Source organism: Manis javanica, chromosome 6 (assembly GCF_040802235.1).
Source record: "Manis javanica isolate MJ-LG chromosome 6, MJ_LKY, whole genome shotgun sequence".
Lineage (NCBI taxonomy): Eukaryota > Metazoa > Chordata > Mammalia > Pholidota > Manidae > Manis > Manis javanica.
Window position 1 is genome coordinate 185668 of NC_133161.1, and position 16856 is coordinate 202523.

Sequence of the window (16856 nt, forward strand, 5' to 3'; positions counted from 1 at the left end):
CTTTCACCATTTCTGTGCAGCCCATGCACCCTCCAGGGCTCCTCCCCTGTGTGGTTGGACTCTGTGTTACCACAGTGCAATAGGGGTGATGCCTGTTAACAGAGGTAATGCTGGTGGGCATTATTCAGAAGACAAATGGCCATGCATCTAAATCAGATGTTGTAAATTTTCAAAACAACCAGGTAAATTTTCAGTAGAAATATTTTTTCTCCACAGATAGGCCATCACTAGTCGAAACTTGAGTCCTCACTGTGCATCTGAGTGGTTGCTGTCCCCACAGGGCAGGGACATTTGTCATCCTCAGGCGTGTGCGCTGCTGCCCCTCGGCTCAGGACTCCCTCAGGTCCATCACACAAGGCGTTCTCTGGGTCCTTGTTCTCGTGTGCTGAGGATCGTTACGGTGTTTTGTGTCTCAGAAGAATCCCTTAGGCACCTGCTTAGGAGGAGGTGGCTGAACTGCCTCTTAAACGCTGGACCCAGGCCTTTCTGTGTTTTCTGCCCTAACCCTCAGCGCTAAGCATGTTCTGCCGTGTCTGCAGGTCAGAGATGAGCAGCACCAGTGTTGCCTTGGGAACCTGAAGATCCCTCTCAGCCGGCTGCTGGCCAGCGAGGGCATGACCCTGAATCAGCGGTTCCAGCTCAGTGACTCCGGCCCCAGCAGCACCCTGAAGATGAAGGTCGCCCTCCGGGTACGGGCATCTTGAGCAGGACTTACAGGAGCGGGAGGGGCCACCTGGCTATGCTCTCTGGCTGTGCTCCCAGTGTGGGCGGTGCAGGGCGTGGGGGGTGGGGCCCAGGGCCGGCAGGAAGCCTCGTGTTTGGGGAGCGCGGACACTGGTTCTGTAGGGTCTCAGGAGAGGGCGAGAGCAGACTCAAGACATCCCACAGAGCGGGTATTTCGAGATGGCTTGCGCAGCCCCAGAACTACTCTTTATGCTTGCACAGGAGTCCAGCCAGCCATGCTTTTAAGTCCCCTGGCCCAGGTTAAATTGTCAAAGGCCATTCAGGAGAATTTAATGAAACTCTACAAGATGGTAGAAATTACAGAAAAAAAATTTTGTCCAAAGTAGATGGTAATTCTTGTAAGTACCTACAAGGGATGCAGGGAAATGCTAAAACTGACTAATTTAAAAATGCAAATTAAAATTAACTGACTTTCCAAAAAAATTAAACTCTGTGGAAGGTACAGTCCAGCGCCCGGCCCCAGCACAGCCTCTGCAGAAGGGACTGCTCTGCAACCCCTTGGACTGGTGATTCTCTCTCTGGAAATCTGGCTTTTGGTAGAAATATGGAATGTGGGGAGACTATGCACATAAAGACATTCATGCCACTTTATTTTGTAAAAGCAGGAAAAAATCACAAGCCATCACAAGCCCTGGAGAGCAGACTGCTCAGGGGAACATTGTGCACATTGGAAGGAGGCAGTGAAAGCGTGTGTGGTGGGGGGTCCAGGAGCTCAGGCAGGCAGGGTAGTGGGGGGTGGCCTCGCTGGGCAGAGGGTGGGGGGTCCAGGAGCTCGGGCGGGCGGGGGGGAGGGTGTCCTCGCTGGGCAGAGGGTGGGGGTCCAGGAACTCGGGCAGGTGGGGTGGGGGGTGGCCTCACTGGACAGAGCGTGGGGGGTCCAGGAGCTCAGGCAGGCGGGGTGGGGGGTGGCCTCGCTGGGCAGAGGGTGGGGGGTCCAGGAGCTTGGGCAGGTGGGGTGGGGGGTGGCCTCGCTGGGCAGAGCGTGGGGGGTCCAGGAGCTCGGGCAGGCGGGGTGGGGGGTGGCCTCACTGGGCAGAGGGTGGGGGGTCCAGGAGCTCGGGCAGGCGGGGTGGAGGGTGGCCTTGCTGGGCAGAGGGTGGGGGGTCCAGGAGCTCGGGCAGGCGGGGTGGGGGGTGGCCTCGCTGGGCAGAGCATGGGGGGTCCAGGAGCTCGGGCAGGCGGGGTGGGGGGTGGCCTCGCTGGGCAGAGGGTGGGGGGTCCAGGAGCTCAGGCAGGCAATGGGGCGGCCTCGCTGGGCAGAGGGGCGCTTGCCCCCTTCGTCTCCCTGAGGAGTGCTGGCAGAGGCTGCCGTGCAGAGTGAGGCTGGCCACCTGCACAGGGCATGGGACTCAGGCTTTGCCAGCTATGACATTGCCCAAAATGGTGCAGAAAGGCAGGTGAACAGAAGAGGCTGGAGAGAAATGCGCAGAAATGACATTTACCTCACAGAAGCGATGTTTTGGTTACTTTAACTTTCCTCTTCTAAACCCTCTGTAATGTGGTGTTGCCTTAATAACAGAATAGCTGAACAGATAGACTAGATCATTTTTAATGTTTTGTGTTTTAAAGACATATTTGCAAATGAATATATCTAAAGCAGGTCGCATATCAGATCATTACCAGTATCACCAGTTCTAATTTTGTGTTGATTTCCAACTCTAGGTGCTCCACCTTGAAAAGCAAGAAAGGTCCCCAGACCACCAGCACTCAGCTCGAGTGAAGCGACCCTCTGTCTCCAGGGATGGGAGGAAAATGCCCATCAGGGCTCAGATGTCCGCGGCGCCCCGCACTGCAGATGGCGGACCCTCCCCACCCGTGCCAGGCAGCGGGAGCGATGGTAAGCCTGGCGAGGAGGAGAGCACCCCGTCTGTGGAGGCCAGCCCCCCAGAGCCAAGTGACCTGGCCAGAAGCTGCTCCAGCCTGCAGGCCACTGCTGCCTGCTCCCCCAGCCACATCCTCATCAAGGAGCCCACCCCGAGCATCGCTTCGGACGTGTCACTGCCCATCGCCACCCAGGAGCTTCGGCAGCGGCTGCGGCTGCTAGAAAAGTAACTAGACGCCCTTTGCCCTTGTTGTGCCTGGTGGGGGATGGGGGTGGTGCATACCATACAGGGAGCACCTCTCGTGTCAGCTATAATAACTGGAGTCTGACCTTTTGACTTGGATAAACCTGCCATTTTTTTGGTCCTCATATTTGGCTCATTTAAGGATGAGAAAGTGAAGGGGCAGTAGGTTCCATGACTGGGAGGAGCCCTGGTGCCTGTCCTTAGACCAGGAAGGCAGAGCCTGGAGTCAACTTGCTGAATCATAATCCCAGGGAGGCACCTGTTTGCTGTATAAGAATAGGCCCTGCTTGTCTGTTTTGATCAACACCTGTTTCAGCTGCCTGGGCGCGTCTGCCTGTCTTGGATGTTTGCGCTCATTCTTGCTTAAACCCCACAGCTCATAGACGTTCTCTGATAAGGAAGAAAAGCACTCGGCAGTTGTCAGCCTCAGACTAGCCTTTTCCTCTCAGCGGAAGGAAGGAACACGATTGCCCTTTGAGGCACTTGTTACTATTTGTTGTTCTAAGAGGTGTGTTGAGTGCGATGTGCAGCCAGGGTGGGTGGGGCGTGTGTGTTCCTGGCAGCCACAGAGCGCTGGTCTGTGGGGCCTCTGTGACCCAGACTTAGCACACTCTTCCCCTCGGTACTCTCTCGTGTCCACTGTTCTGGAGAAAAGGAACCAGTTCCTTCCACTCTTGCTATAGAAGGAAATAGAATTTCAAAGAAACTGCTTTTCCTCAGGAGCTCAGCTTGGAAAGTGGCCGAGGTGACCCTGGGGAGCACAGGCTGGAGTGGTTGTGGGCCGTCCTGCGGGTCTGCACTTCAGCCGTGAGAGAATCCAAGTGGGGAGTGTAGATCTCGGCAGATGGCCTGTCAGTGAGAAACAGAGGCACTCGCGTGGGGCTGTGACAGAGGGCAGCTGTGGGTCAGTTCATAAAAACTATGGAAAAGATGTTTATAATCAGGAGACCTCACTTTTACTTTGGGCCCTAACAGCAAAGGCTACCAGCTTTGAATAATCACATTATGTTTAATCCCCAACTGAACTATGAACTCAGCTGGTGCCCAGGTTTGACCCAGCCCACAGGTGCTCTGAGCCCTTCCTGTCTAATCGAGAGAGCACAGTCTTACTGTGTGGGTGCACCTCAGCCCGCTCGGGTGGAGGAGGTGGTGACCTTGTGCTTGCTTCCCCAGTGGGACGACGCTGGGGCAGTCTCCGCTGGGGCAGATCCAGTTGACCGTGCGGCACAGCTCGCAGAGGAACAAGCTGGTGGTGGTCGTGCACTCCTGCAGGTGAGAGGGCACGGGGTGCGGGCAGGGGTGGGCGTGACATGATCTGGCGTCACCAGCACATGGGCTTGTTTCGACTTTGAAGAACAAAGCAGATTGTCCTGTGACCCTGTATTCAGTGTTTTACTTGCTTTTGTTCTGATGTCTCCTAAGCATGTCCTATTTGTAGTGCTGTGCTGTGGTCTACACGGCATTCCCTGCATGGTGGTTAGAATGTCTGTGTTACTCATAACAGTAGTGAACACAGTTTTCTTTTATTGAGGCATCTTCTGGGGATTAAATTTCCAGGAGTAGGTTTATGTCAATTTACAGCTCCAGAATAGTTTATGGGATCATGACGGGCATTTCCATAGTCTTTCCACAAAGAGGATGCCAGGGGACATTGGCCCCTCTGGCACACCTGTCCCTTCTCCCCACAGTCGGGACCGGTCTGTCCTAACTTGCACAGGGGTTTTGTTTTTGTTATGCTTCAGTTTGTGTGATGGCTGGTGATGGGTAGAGGTGACCGGGTTTTTTCCTTTTGTGTAACTTGTCTCAGGTGGTAGCAGAATCGATATAAATAAATAATACGAATATTTAGATCTTAGAAAAAGCTGTTGGAAACATAGGAAAATAAAATTAGTGACACTTAGATAACCGGTTATGTAAATGTGGAGTTCAGTTCAGTCCTATTTGTTGTGCACCTTCTGTGAGCTTGCTGTTTGAGGGCTGTGGGTGGTGCAGGACGTGGCTCACCCAGAGGGTACTGGTTCTATACCCCAACCTGACCCAAGTGGTGACCAGGTGAATGGCCTGAAGTGGGTGCGTGTAATTCAACACTGGACTGTTTTTGCCCCAGACCAGCAGCCTGGGTCCTCATCTGTGAAGGGTTCAGGGGTCGAAGGACAGAGACTGGGGTCAGCACCAAGCAGGCACAGAGAAAGGCCGAGTGCCACTCAGCAGTCCTGTAAGCAGCATGCTGCACGGCTGCCCTGGGGCCCGGGAGGTGGCTTTATTTGGCCGTAAGGCTGACCTCATTGCCTCATCAGGAGAAGACAATACGAGTTCTGTGGGAAGCGGTAGTTTCTGTGTTGGAAGCAGAGCAAGGTGTCGGAATATCCCCCAAACTCTGGGCACAAGACATGGAGGCAGACGCCCCTGCAGCAAAGATGCTGAAGGAGCAGGGGCAGCAGGCAGAGGCAGGGGTCACTCCTTGTGCTCAGCGTGCAGATGAAAACAAAGCAGAGCCGGGACCCGAGTGTGACGCAGCTGTCTTCCTGGGTTCTAATGTCTAGTGTTCTCCGGTTTGTGTTACAAGGAATCTCATTGCCTTCTCGGAAGATGGCTCTGACCCCTACGTCCGCATGTATTTGTTACCAGACAAGAGGAGGTCAGGAAGGAGAAAAACACACGTGTCAAAGAAAACATTGAACCCTGTGTTTGATCAGAGGTAAGGTGTGTACTCAGCTGGGGTAGACGCCGAATTAACACACCAGGAATTAACAGACGCCGAATTAACACTGGCAATGCCTTTGAAATGACTCAAATGTTTAAACACACAACACACTGTTGACAAGTGTAAGTGAAAGAATCAGCAGTTATGAACTTGTTAACGTAACTAACTATTTGAAACTTTCTGTAGACCTGTAAATGTAAGTCCCAGGTGTAAACTATGGACATGGAGGGTCGCTATTAAGCAAAGTGGATGGCCAAAGGCCAGAACCTTCCCTATGGGCACAGATCCATTGCTTTTCACTGAGACAGAAATCAAAACCAAGAATTTTAAAGTATTTTTAAATAACAGTTGAAAAAACAACATCCTAGGATGGACATTCTTGTGAAAAACAAATTCCAAAACAACTGAGAAAAGCAGTGAAAAGACTGGCTTTGCTGCTTGAAGCATCCGAGGTCTCACTGGCGGTCTGGTAACAGAGGCTGTCAGCCTCGGCTGCCCCACGCGAAGATTCTCCGTCTGTGCAACGTGGTATTGCCCGTGATGGTGCTCCAGCTGAAAGCACAGTATTTATGGAAACAACCAAGTCAGTGCTGTTGATGTCTGTTAGTTCGCTTTACACCTTATCTTTGAAGATGCTGGTCATTTGTCACATTTTCACACTTGTAACTGTTTAAACCAAGGTCAGAACCTAACGGGCATGTGCTGAGTCCTGGTGCGGGCCTGCTCCGTGTGGCCGGCGCTCTCCCTCAGCTGCGCGTTAAGGGTGTGGAGACCCCGCGTGCAGATCTGGGTCTCCAGCTGCTGGAGCTCCGCGGGAGGCTGGCCGCATCCCAGCCGCGCGAGGCCTCAGGGTCGGCCGGCTCGGGCGCCCTGGTCCTCAGCGCTGGGTCTGCGGCCTCTGGCCTCGGCCACTGGAAGTGTGTTGCCACCTGTCCCCCTCCCAGCAGCTGCTCACGTGGCCCTTAGTCCCCCCACTCTGGTTGTGAAGTGACTCCTGTAGTCTTAGGCCTGGCCAAGGGAAGGAGCCTGTGACCTACGTCACCCCTGCTGTCCGTGTGTTACTACTCACTGTGACGAGAGGGGACACCTCCCAATCTGAGAGGGGGCTTTGGGCAGTGGTGCCCTTCACATACTCAGGGTGCCAGGTCTTCTCTTACATTTTGAAAATAATGAAAAAACTTTGTTTTTGATTCTTCATGAAATGCCAGATCCAGACATCTAGCAGAACTTAATTTTATAATGAAAAACAAACATTTGCAATGGTCTTGTAGGCAGAAATGTCATTTTTTTACTTGTAATGAAATACATCAAAATAATGGAGAAATTTAAGGAAGGTCCCCTTGTTGGTTTTCAGCTTCGATTTCAGCGTCTCCTTCCCAGAAGTGCAGAGGAGGACACTGGACGTCGCAGTGAAGAACAGCGGCGGCTTCCTGTCCAAAGACAAAGGGCTTCTTGGCAAAGTAAATTTGAAAACCTTCATCAGCTCCTACACTTTGAAAATTAAACACTTAACCCAAGTACATCTTTATGGACGATACCTATTTAAGTGCAAAGGGGTGAACTACTCTGTGATTATTGCTTATTTATAAAACAGAGTATCTTGAAAGACCTGCCTATCAAATAAGACATCAGTACATTTGAAGATACTTTACTTTCATTGTTCTTGCATATTCACATTATTGGCATATTAGTCATACTAACACTGAACTTACAGTTGAAGAAAGTGTTAGTTTTCAAATTTAACATTTTCTTCAAGTATCACATTGAAAGAAAACACAAGAGAAGATACTTGCTTATAGTTCCATCGTCTAACCCACTGTTCTTTTGCTAATAAATCATTGGTTTCATTTCTCTGTGTTTCCTCTAGTCTTTACCCACATTCACACTTGACTCTTGCATGTGGTTATGTATTCTTTAATACATAGAGGTTAAGTTAGGGAAGAGGGCTTTGAATTGTTCACCATTTACAGATGAGCCACACCAGCCCTGCTGCTGTCAGCTGCACTCGAGCCACACCCCCGTAAATCACCTCCACTGAGCCTTCAGGGTTAACTGAATTTTAGGACAGTTGGATACAGGAAAAACCTCTGGATGTGTACAACCTCATAATTCTTTTTTGTTGTTGTTGTTTTTAATATAAATTTTTTGTCTTATTTCATAACTTTAAGCATGCACACCCACCCACACAGATCCACATACCTATATGTTTTATCATGGCACCCACTTATAGCAAGAAGTATTTTTTTCATATTAATTTATTTTACTTTATAAATCTAGTTTTAACACATTAAATTATTGTCAATCTGTTAGGGCCTCCAAAATAAGGAGATAAATAGAAAAAATATACTTCTAAACTTCTTTTTTTTTTGAGAGGGCATCTCTCATATTTATTGATCATATGGTTGTTAACAACAATAAAATTCTGTATAGGGAACTCAATGCACAATCATTAATCAACCCCAGGCCTAATTCTCAACAGTCTCCAATCTTCTGAAGCATAACGAACAAGTTTTTACATGGTGAACAAGTTCTTACATAGTGAATAAGTTCTTAGATGGTGAACAGTGCAAGGGCAGTCATATCACAGAAACTTTCGGTTTTGATCATGCATCATGAACTATAAACAATCAGGTCAAGTATGATTATTCGTTTGATTTTTATACTTGATTTATATGTGAATCCCACATTTCTCCCTTATTATTATTATTATTATTATTATTATTATTATTTTTATTTTTAATAAAATGCTGAAGTGGTAGGTAGATGCAAGATAAAGGTAGAAAACATCAACCTCATAATTCTTAGGAGTCAGAGGATAGAAAAGATTGAAAATGAAGACTCCAAGTAAAGGAGAGTTTGGCCCTCCAGGTGGGGACAGGAGATTGAGATGGGAGGTGGAGTGAGGGCTGAAAGACGGCACCTGAGCGTTCACGAGTGTTTTCACCCACAGGTGTTGGTCGGTCTGGCATCTGAAGAGCTCGCCAGAGGCTGGACCCAGTGGTGAGTGCCCCCCTCCATAGACAGAGCCCACCACATACTAGCGCCTCACTGCTGACTGCACGTCTGCGTCATCTCTGTGCTCTCCAGGTATGATCTCACGGAAGACGGGACGCGGCCACACGCAGTGACATAGGCCGTGCCGGCCATGAGCAGCCCTGCCGGAGGACCTGCCCCGCCGTGTGCCCAGGGTGCACCCTCCCACAGATGCTCCAGTGCTGTTTCATAACCCGGTGTATTTAGTTATACAAACCTTACCAGTTTTATATGACATGTTGGCATCGTAGGCATATTTGGCCAATGTTATCATTAAATTTTATATGTTTAATTTCCTCTAGTATTTCAGTTATTCCAGTGCACACTGGGATGTCATACTGTGTCCCAGAAAGTTGTTTGTCAGCTATATCTATGAGGAGGCAGATGTGTATATGCTTTCCTTTTACCTTGTCTTATATATCTCTGAGGTACACTATAGCATGTAAATAGACACTATTTTTTATAATCTGTATATGCTGGTTTGATTCAGAAGAAAATGGATCAAGGACATATGTATTTTTTCTTCTAAAACTTACTAAGTTCTTATGACAAATAATCATTTTTGTCTTTGCAGAAAAAGTTCTCAGTGACCTATTTTGTGGTGTTTCTTTTTGAAAAGCTGAAAGATTATTGAATATTAGTATATTTCTGCCATTACAAATGATGAAAGAAAGTATTCAAAATAATGAGACTTTCATAAATATAAAGATGTATTATTCGGAAGTCATTTGAAGTGCTGATCGAAAAAAACGTATAACCGAGTAATGTAAAATATTAGGGGAGAATGGTCATGGCCCGTAAATCGTAGTGTACTGATCCGAATTTCTCACATACAATGGAATGTCTTAAATTTATTTTTAATTGCTTGTTATAACTTACTCATGAAATAGTGCACAGATGCTCGATCATACTGTTCCTGAAATGTAACACAGGTTTTCCCTGTTAGCAGCCAGGTCATGGCGAGCCGGTCAGTCATGGGCTTTGCTAACACTCAGTGTTTCCCGGCCTGGGAAGGAAGACGGCTCACAGTGTCACCGTAAAGGCTGCAGAGAGGTCGGATGACCGCATTTGCAGTGCGATGGCGTGGTGGACAGGTACCCAGGCCAGGCCTCGGCTTCCTGCTGCCTCTGTGCCTGGGCCCGGTCGGGACCAGCCAGGCTGTTCACTAAGTAACCGCTTCCTGGTTTCCTCGTTCTCTGCCAAGACTGACCTCGGTATGGGGATATTGTTCTACAGTGTTTATTTTGGAACATTTTTCTCTCTTTGGATTATTAAAAGCATCTTTGTGTATTAAGAGTCCCGCACCTCATGTGGGAGGCGAGGCTGTGAGTGATGTGTGCGTGCCTATAAGCCATGTATGACATGTGCAGGGAGAGTTTTAAATATTTAAAGCTATATGATGAAAATGACTTCCTTGGCCATATGAATATTCTAAAATTATGTATACTTTGGGGAAATTCAGCTTTATGTTGAAACTGGAGATCCTACCATAAGTCATGCTGTGGACTCGTGGACTGCTCACGTGGCCAGACAAACCAAAGTGCCTGTTGTGGTGGGTGCCAACCCTCATTCCTGACACTCCTACCTTCCAGTGGATTTTAATTTCATATTAATTTACACTCGGAACCATGGGTTTATTTATAATGGAGTCTATGGCTTTACAACACATTTCATGTAATCGTGAGGACTAATATAATCTCGCTATTTCCTACTTAATGAAGCCTCACTTGAAAGCCTCATAAAAACCATTTCTGATGATGTACTGAGAAGTTTATGAATATACTGATACACGTGATCATACATGCACACAAAATATTTAACTGGTATTTTAGTAGCATGAGAAAGACAGGTAATTGCTTATTAAATCTAGTTGACCACTCATGCCATTGGATTCATTTAAAGATTTTTTTTTAATTAAGTCAGTTGAAGGGCTTTTGGCATAATCTATACATAATCAACACTAATTGAAATTCAGCGAACTTGTAATTTATACCAACATCCTAAACATTTCAGTTTTCCAGCCATGTGCTTCACCTGTTTGTTTTTGCCTGTGGGAATGCGATTGGGCAGAATAAGTACAGAGAGAGGCACAGACCGGCCAGCCTTATGCTGCCCTCTGACCGGCACAGGGGCAGCTGGGGCTGCAGATGGAGCAGAGCTCCTGCAGGCGCCGAGGCGCTGTTTTCTGAAAGGAAAGGCAGGGTGCTAGGACAGGAGAGCCCCACGAGGGAGTCTGTCTCTGGCCCGATGAGCTCGGCGAAAGTCCTCGTGTCTGCAGGAGAGGCTGGGAACTGCTGCCAGGGCCGGCCGCCCTCCAGCAGCGGCCGAAAAGGAATGCTCTCCAGTTCCAGGGACGTTCGTTCCTAGTTCTCTGCAATCAGTCCATCTAGGAAAAGGGAACTGTGACTTGTCCGCACTGAGCCAAAGCGACAGAGGGAAATTGGAAATTGAATGAACTTGAGTTCAGTTAGGTGCATGTGTGGCTCGCTTCTCCGGTGCCTGAAAGTGTGGGCGTGTGAAGGTGTTTTCAAGTTTCAGATTCAAACAGAAGCCTTGTAGCTGTATTCATCAATTGTGGTACAGATACAGAATTCCCGTACAGATACTCTTCATCAAGAGGTCAGCCCTTCTTTTCAAGAACCTAAGCCAAACGCAGATTGGGGTGTATGTACATTTGTGTGGTTGCTACTTTAACTCCAGTTCAAGCTGGATCACCCACTGCAAATGGCAACATCAGCGGGTTTTTATTATAGAATGCCTTTTTGCTCAAATTTTCCACGGCAGTGCGTGTATTTATTCAATAAAACTTTTATGTTAGCTCACCTGTGACTTGTTTTTTTGTCTTTTGGAGTGAAGTTTTCAGTGTGGGACGGAATAATGCACTGGCAGATACAGCATACTATTTGTTTACAGTGTGTGAGTGCTTTCATTTTTGAAAGAACTGCATCAGATCATAGATAGGTACCATCCTCACATTCCCACCTTAATTTGACTTGCCTGGCTGCTTGGTCTCTGGGTTTTGAAAACAGCTTTCCTGAAAGACAGTCTTGAGGGGAAGAAAGTCTTGAATGTGCTTTGTGACCAGAGCTCGGAGCAGAAGTGAAACAGAGGCTGGTTTCAGAGAGGAGCGGAGATGCCAGAGGCGCCCCCTGTCCAGATGCGGGCACAGGACAGGGCCCGCCTGAGCCAGCGCTGCTCTCAGCCCCTCGGCCCTGCACACAGCCGACTTCTTCCTTGGCCCATCGGGCACCTTCGCCCTGGAATTCCCTGATGTGCGGCTGGCTGGCTGTCGAGCTGGGTGACTATCTTCTCCTCCAACCAGACTCTGGATATTGGGTCACTCAGGCTTTGGGTCCAGTCCCTTTTTTAGTTTTTCTCTGCATTGTGCTTAATAGAATTGATATCCCATGGTTTTTGGTTTCCAATTTCTATCTCCAGTACAGACCTTGCTGCTGCGCTCACGATGAGTCTACCAGCTGCTTCCTCATTTTCCCTCTGTTCTTGGAGGTCTCACAATGTCCCCTCTTGTCTATCTGTCTGGGTCTTGAGCTGATGCCTCCCTCTGCCTCTCTCCCCTCCCACACACAGATGCCAAGTCCTTCAGTTCTACCTCAGAATATATGTGCTTCACCTGCTGTCTCCAGCATTCAAGCCGCTGCCTTTCTCCCACCGCACAACAGCCAGACCGCATCCGTAGCTCACCACTACTGCCTTCGTTGCTCTTAGAATAAAGACCGAGGTCGTATCCGAGGCCCTGAGGCCCTCCACGCCGTATTTCCTCCTCTTCCTATGCCTCACATGCTTGGTGCTTCTTGAGTTCCTCAGACTCCCCACCTCCCCGTCCCAGCGCCTTCAGCCTGCCTTCCTGCTGACCGGGCCCAGCAGTGGGGGTGAAAGTTGAGGCAGTTGTCAGCTGTATGGCCGAATGCTGAGAACAGACCCTAACACATGCACAGCGCTTTGGCAGTGACAGGGAGTCTAGGTCAAAGTACTTAAATCTCTGTTCAGTGGTTAGCTGACCAACTCAGCTAACTGAGCAGAGACCTCAGAGGCAGCACATAACAAAGGATACAGCTTTCAGAGACTTAATCCAAGAAAGTCACTTAAAAAATGACAAGAGACTTAATCCAAGAAAGTTACTTTAAAAAAATGACAAAGTGGAGGGGGAGAAATTGCACACTGTTATTCTAAATGTCCAGTTTTAAACAAAAATCCAGGAGATGCAAAGAAATGGTATGTACTGGGGAAAAAGGCAGCAGAAACGTCCTTGAGGAAGCCCAGATGTTGGACAGAGAAGAGGAAGACCTTCATCAGCTGTTACAAGTATATTCAGAGAAATAAGGGAAACTTTCTAAAGAATTCAAGGAAAGTGTGAGAATAATATCTCAGCAAAACAGACACTATCAGTAAAGAGATAGAAGTTCTGGAGTTTAGAGTTTATTAGATGAGGTGCAGAATTTACCCCAGGAGCCCAACCACAGATGGGAGCCGACGGGGGAGCCAGCAGACCTGAGGCGAGGCTAGCCCTTCCGAGGAACAAAAGTAAAGACTGAAGGAAAATGCGCATCACCGCTACGTGGAGCCTAGACGGGAGGAGGGAGAGCAGGCCAGAAGGAATGACGAAGTGATGGGCAGACACACCCAGACTCCGGTGGAGACGCAGCCCATTCGAGGAGCTCAGTGGACTCCACGTGGCACAGAACTCCACATTTAGACACCTATCAGCCAAGCCAATCAAAGTTGAATAGTCTCAAAGCAGGAGGAGAGGTGGTCCCACACAAGGACTCACAATAAGATTCGCACCAGTTTCTCATCCAAAACCATAGAGGCCGGAGTGGGGGGTGGGATTCAAGGTACTGAAAGACTGTCAGTCGAGAAGCCTCTCCCCGACAAAAAAGTCCTTCCAAAATGGAGAAATACAGGCTTTCCTAGATTTAAAAACTATAAGAATGGATGTCTTTGCCTTTGCATATCTTATTTAAGGTTGTTCTGAAACCTCATATGGCTCTTGAGGCATTTCCTAGTGTTCTGCTGTGACATTCCCCAGTTGTGGGAAGCGGGGTAGCCCAGTGGTTAAGAGTGTGGCTCGGAGTCACATGCCCACCCTCAAACCTCTCCTCTGGCCCATATGGCCTGGAGCAGGTCTTACAACTTCTCAGTGCCTACGATTCCCTCTGTACAGGGTGTAGCCGTGGTGCTGGTCTGAAAGGGGGCATGCAGGCCAACATAAGACAACACCTGTGAAGTGTACCATGGTGCCTGGCACACGCTCTGGGCCAGCTGTCACTGCTGGGGTGCCCGATCTCCCCGACCTCACACCAGAACGTAGTCCCTGTCTTCCTCACCTGCCAGTGCTGGCTGCCTGGGCTGACAGCTGGGCCGTCAGATACCGGCTCCGTATGAATGGAGTTTGGCTGGATTTGTGTCTGGCGCCTCTTATTCTACACTGTCTGTGAGAGAGAGCATGATGTCGTAACTCTTACAGCGGTTCAGTGAGCCTGGTAGATGGGCAGCAACCTGCTCAGAGAGGTAACACCTTGAACACAGCCATCACCGTGCCATGAGAGACAGCCACCCACCCCCTCAGGCCTGAGAGTCCAGGCCTGCGGGAGGGACTGCCACCGTCCCTCACTCCTGGAGGGGCTTCTGAAGGATCTGGGCACTGGTTCTCCTGCTAGGGGCTCTCCACCAGCATCGGATGGTGTACTTAATGAGGCCTGGCTTGTCCCATTTTGCAGGACTCCAGGTGAGAATGCCACAGACCCAGCCTGGTTACCCCACAGCAATCCCCACCCAGGTTTTCCTGCGACATGATAGTGGATCGAGGGCCACACTGCTGGTATCAGACCTCCGGCTGGCCTCAGCTCCCACGCGGGGCAGCTTGCGCTGTCCACATGCTTTCCTGGAATCCCCCTGTTAGCATAAGATGGGAGGCTAGTCCTCACGGTATTGGATCACCCCACGGCCTTAAGCTGCCAAGGCTGGATCTGTCTGTGTGATGAGAGGCAGAGCTGTTCGTGGAGGCAGTAAGAGCCGGAAGGTACAGGCCTCTGTTCTCAGTGTGATGGAGGCTGGGTCTCCCATGAAATTTGCTTCCCTTTGGTAGCAAATAATTTGCACTGCATGACCTCTCTGTGTTACCCCAAATTACCTCCCACACATCCAAGGTTTTGCAAGCTGTCTCAGCTGTCAGGTGAGAGACCAGGCTTTTTATTTATGATCATTTTGACATAAATAAAACCTAACACCTAAAGTTTCTAGGATCATTCTTTTAATGCAACAGCTCTTCCAAGATCTTGCAGAGATAGTGGGGCTAGTGTGTCTTCCACACCCCTCCTGTGTGGATGCCCTTGTCAAATACCGAACTGCACACTGAATAAATGATGGGAAGATGAGGCCACCACAAGGCTGTCGACCTCCAAGCTGGGAAACTCAAGGCTGCATAGAAGCCGTGCGTCCCGAGCCACTCGCAGACTTGGGGTTTGTGAGGTGGATGCAGAAGCTATTCGGCTTTTCAGCTGGTTGTCTGGACTGCTTCCTTCTTATTTGGGTCAGGGCAGCAGAGTTGGGGACAAGGAACCCCAGAGATGGCACGGCCAGATGGGGTGTTTGGGGATTGGCCAGTGTCCTCCGGATTTCTGAGAAGAGCCTTACAGTCCCGTAAAGTTGGGCTACCTTCTCCTTTGCCTGTGTTGGCTGTCATGTTTCGTCCCTGACACAACTGGCTTCGTTGAAGCGCGGTTCGACACCCCGAACATGAGGACCTGGGACAGGCAGAGCAGCCGGTAAAGTCGCTTCGTCCTTTCTGGTCGAGCGCAGGGAAGAGCTTGGGGCATGTTTTGTTATATCTCATATATTCCCCTTCTTGGAAAATGTGAACTTTGGAAGCATCTCACTGACTTCCTTGAAATATAAAATAAATGGCCAAACTTGGGTAACACTCTCCAGTCACTCAGTGACGTTTAAATCACACACCTGCTGTGTGCAAGACAGTGTCAGGGCAGGGGGAGACCCAGTGTGTATATAAGCACGTGTGCATGTGTACGTGTGCATGAGTGTGTGCACAATTGTGTATGTTGAGCACATGCAGTGGGAATGCATTATGTATGTTGTATGTGCTGTGCATGCACAGGCATGTGGGTATGTGTGTGTTGTATGTACACATGCACCTGCGTGTCCATGTGTTATGCATGTGTGAGTGTGTACATGTATGTGTGTTTAGCTCTTCCAGACCACCTTCACAAACCCAGAGTCTGAGCGTGGGTCCCCTCAGTAGACCCTGAGGCCAGGCTCACGGGCATGTGGTTTAATTTGGAATGTGGTCCTGGGAGTGTTCTTCCTTCTGCTCTATTCTGTGAAACAAGTTGTGTGAGAACAGTCATCATCTCAAATGCTAAATGATTTTCCCCATTTATGGAGTATAACAATGAAGCAAAACTGAAGGAACAAAATAGCAGCAGACTCACAGACTCCAAGAAGGGACTAGTGGTTACCAAAGAGGAGGGGTGTGGGAGGGCGGGTGGGGAGGGAAGGAGAAGGGGACTGAGGGGTATCATGACTGGCACACATGGTGTGGGGGGTCACGGGGATGACAGTGTAGCACAGAGAAGGGACACAGTGGATCTGTGACATCTTGCTGCACTGATGGACAGTGACTGCTTGGGGTATGGGTGGGGACTTGATAATATGGATGAATGTAGTAACCACATTGTTTTTTCATGTGAAACCATAAGAGTGTGTATCAATCATACCTTAATAAAAAAATATACAGTCGTCATCTTTCTTGAAAATCTGGTGAAACTTGCCTATAAAATTTCTGAACCTGATGCATTGTAAGAGGGAGATTTTTTTTATTCCATTCATTTAAAAATTTTGTTAGTTTGTTTTCAATTTCTTATGAAATCAATTTTGAAGATAATCCATTTTATGCTTTCAAATTCTTTAGGTAATATTTATGACAAATTTAATTTCTGTATAAAGTTGTAGTTGCACCTTTTAATCTCCTAATATTGTTCATTTGTTCCTCCTATTTTGTATTGATTAGACCAGAAGTCCATGTAGTTCATCAGTTGTAAAGACCTTGCTTTTTATTCACTACAGTATTTTTACTGTCTCTTGTTTTTGTGTTCAAACCTGCTCTTGCTTTTCTATCTACTTTAGGTTTCGCTGTTGTTCCGCTTCTAGCTTCTTGAACTGAACATCAAACTTGTTTTCAATCTTTCCTTTAGAAAATAAATTTATTTAAGGCTCTGCTTTGACCCTGCTTCCTGCTTCCTGCGTCGGCTTCACTTCCTGAGTTTTGGCGAGTG

General features: G+C 48.5%; 1 protein-coding gene across 3 annotated transcripts in view; it reads left to right on the forward strand.

Moving 5' to 3' along the window:
* ESYT2 (extended synaptotagmin 2) overlaps positions 1–11369 on the forward strand; it is an 85881-nt gene extending 74512 nt beyond the window's left edge. For all 3 annotated transcript variants that reach the window (XM_036999195.2, XM_073238115.1, XM_073238116.1), the window contains 7 exons: positions 540–689; positions 2407–2792; positions 3984–4082; positions 5377–5508; positions 6869–6974; positions 8465–8514; positions 8602–11369. In XM_036999195.2, coding sequence (XP_036855090.2) covers positions 540–689; positions 2407–2792; positions 3984–4082; positions 5377–5508; positions 6869–6974; positions 8465–8514; positions 8602–8647 — 969 coding nt within the window. In that variant the 3' untranslated portion in view covers positions 8648–11369. The remainder of the gene's footprint in view (positions 1–539; positions 690–2406; positions 2793–3983; positions 4083–5376; positions 5509–6868; positions 6975–8464; positions 8515–8601) is intronic.
* Positions 11370–16856: the final 5487 nt, after the last annotated feature.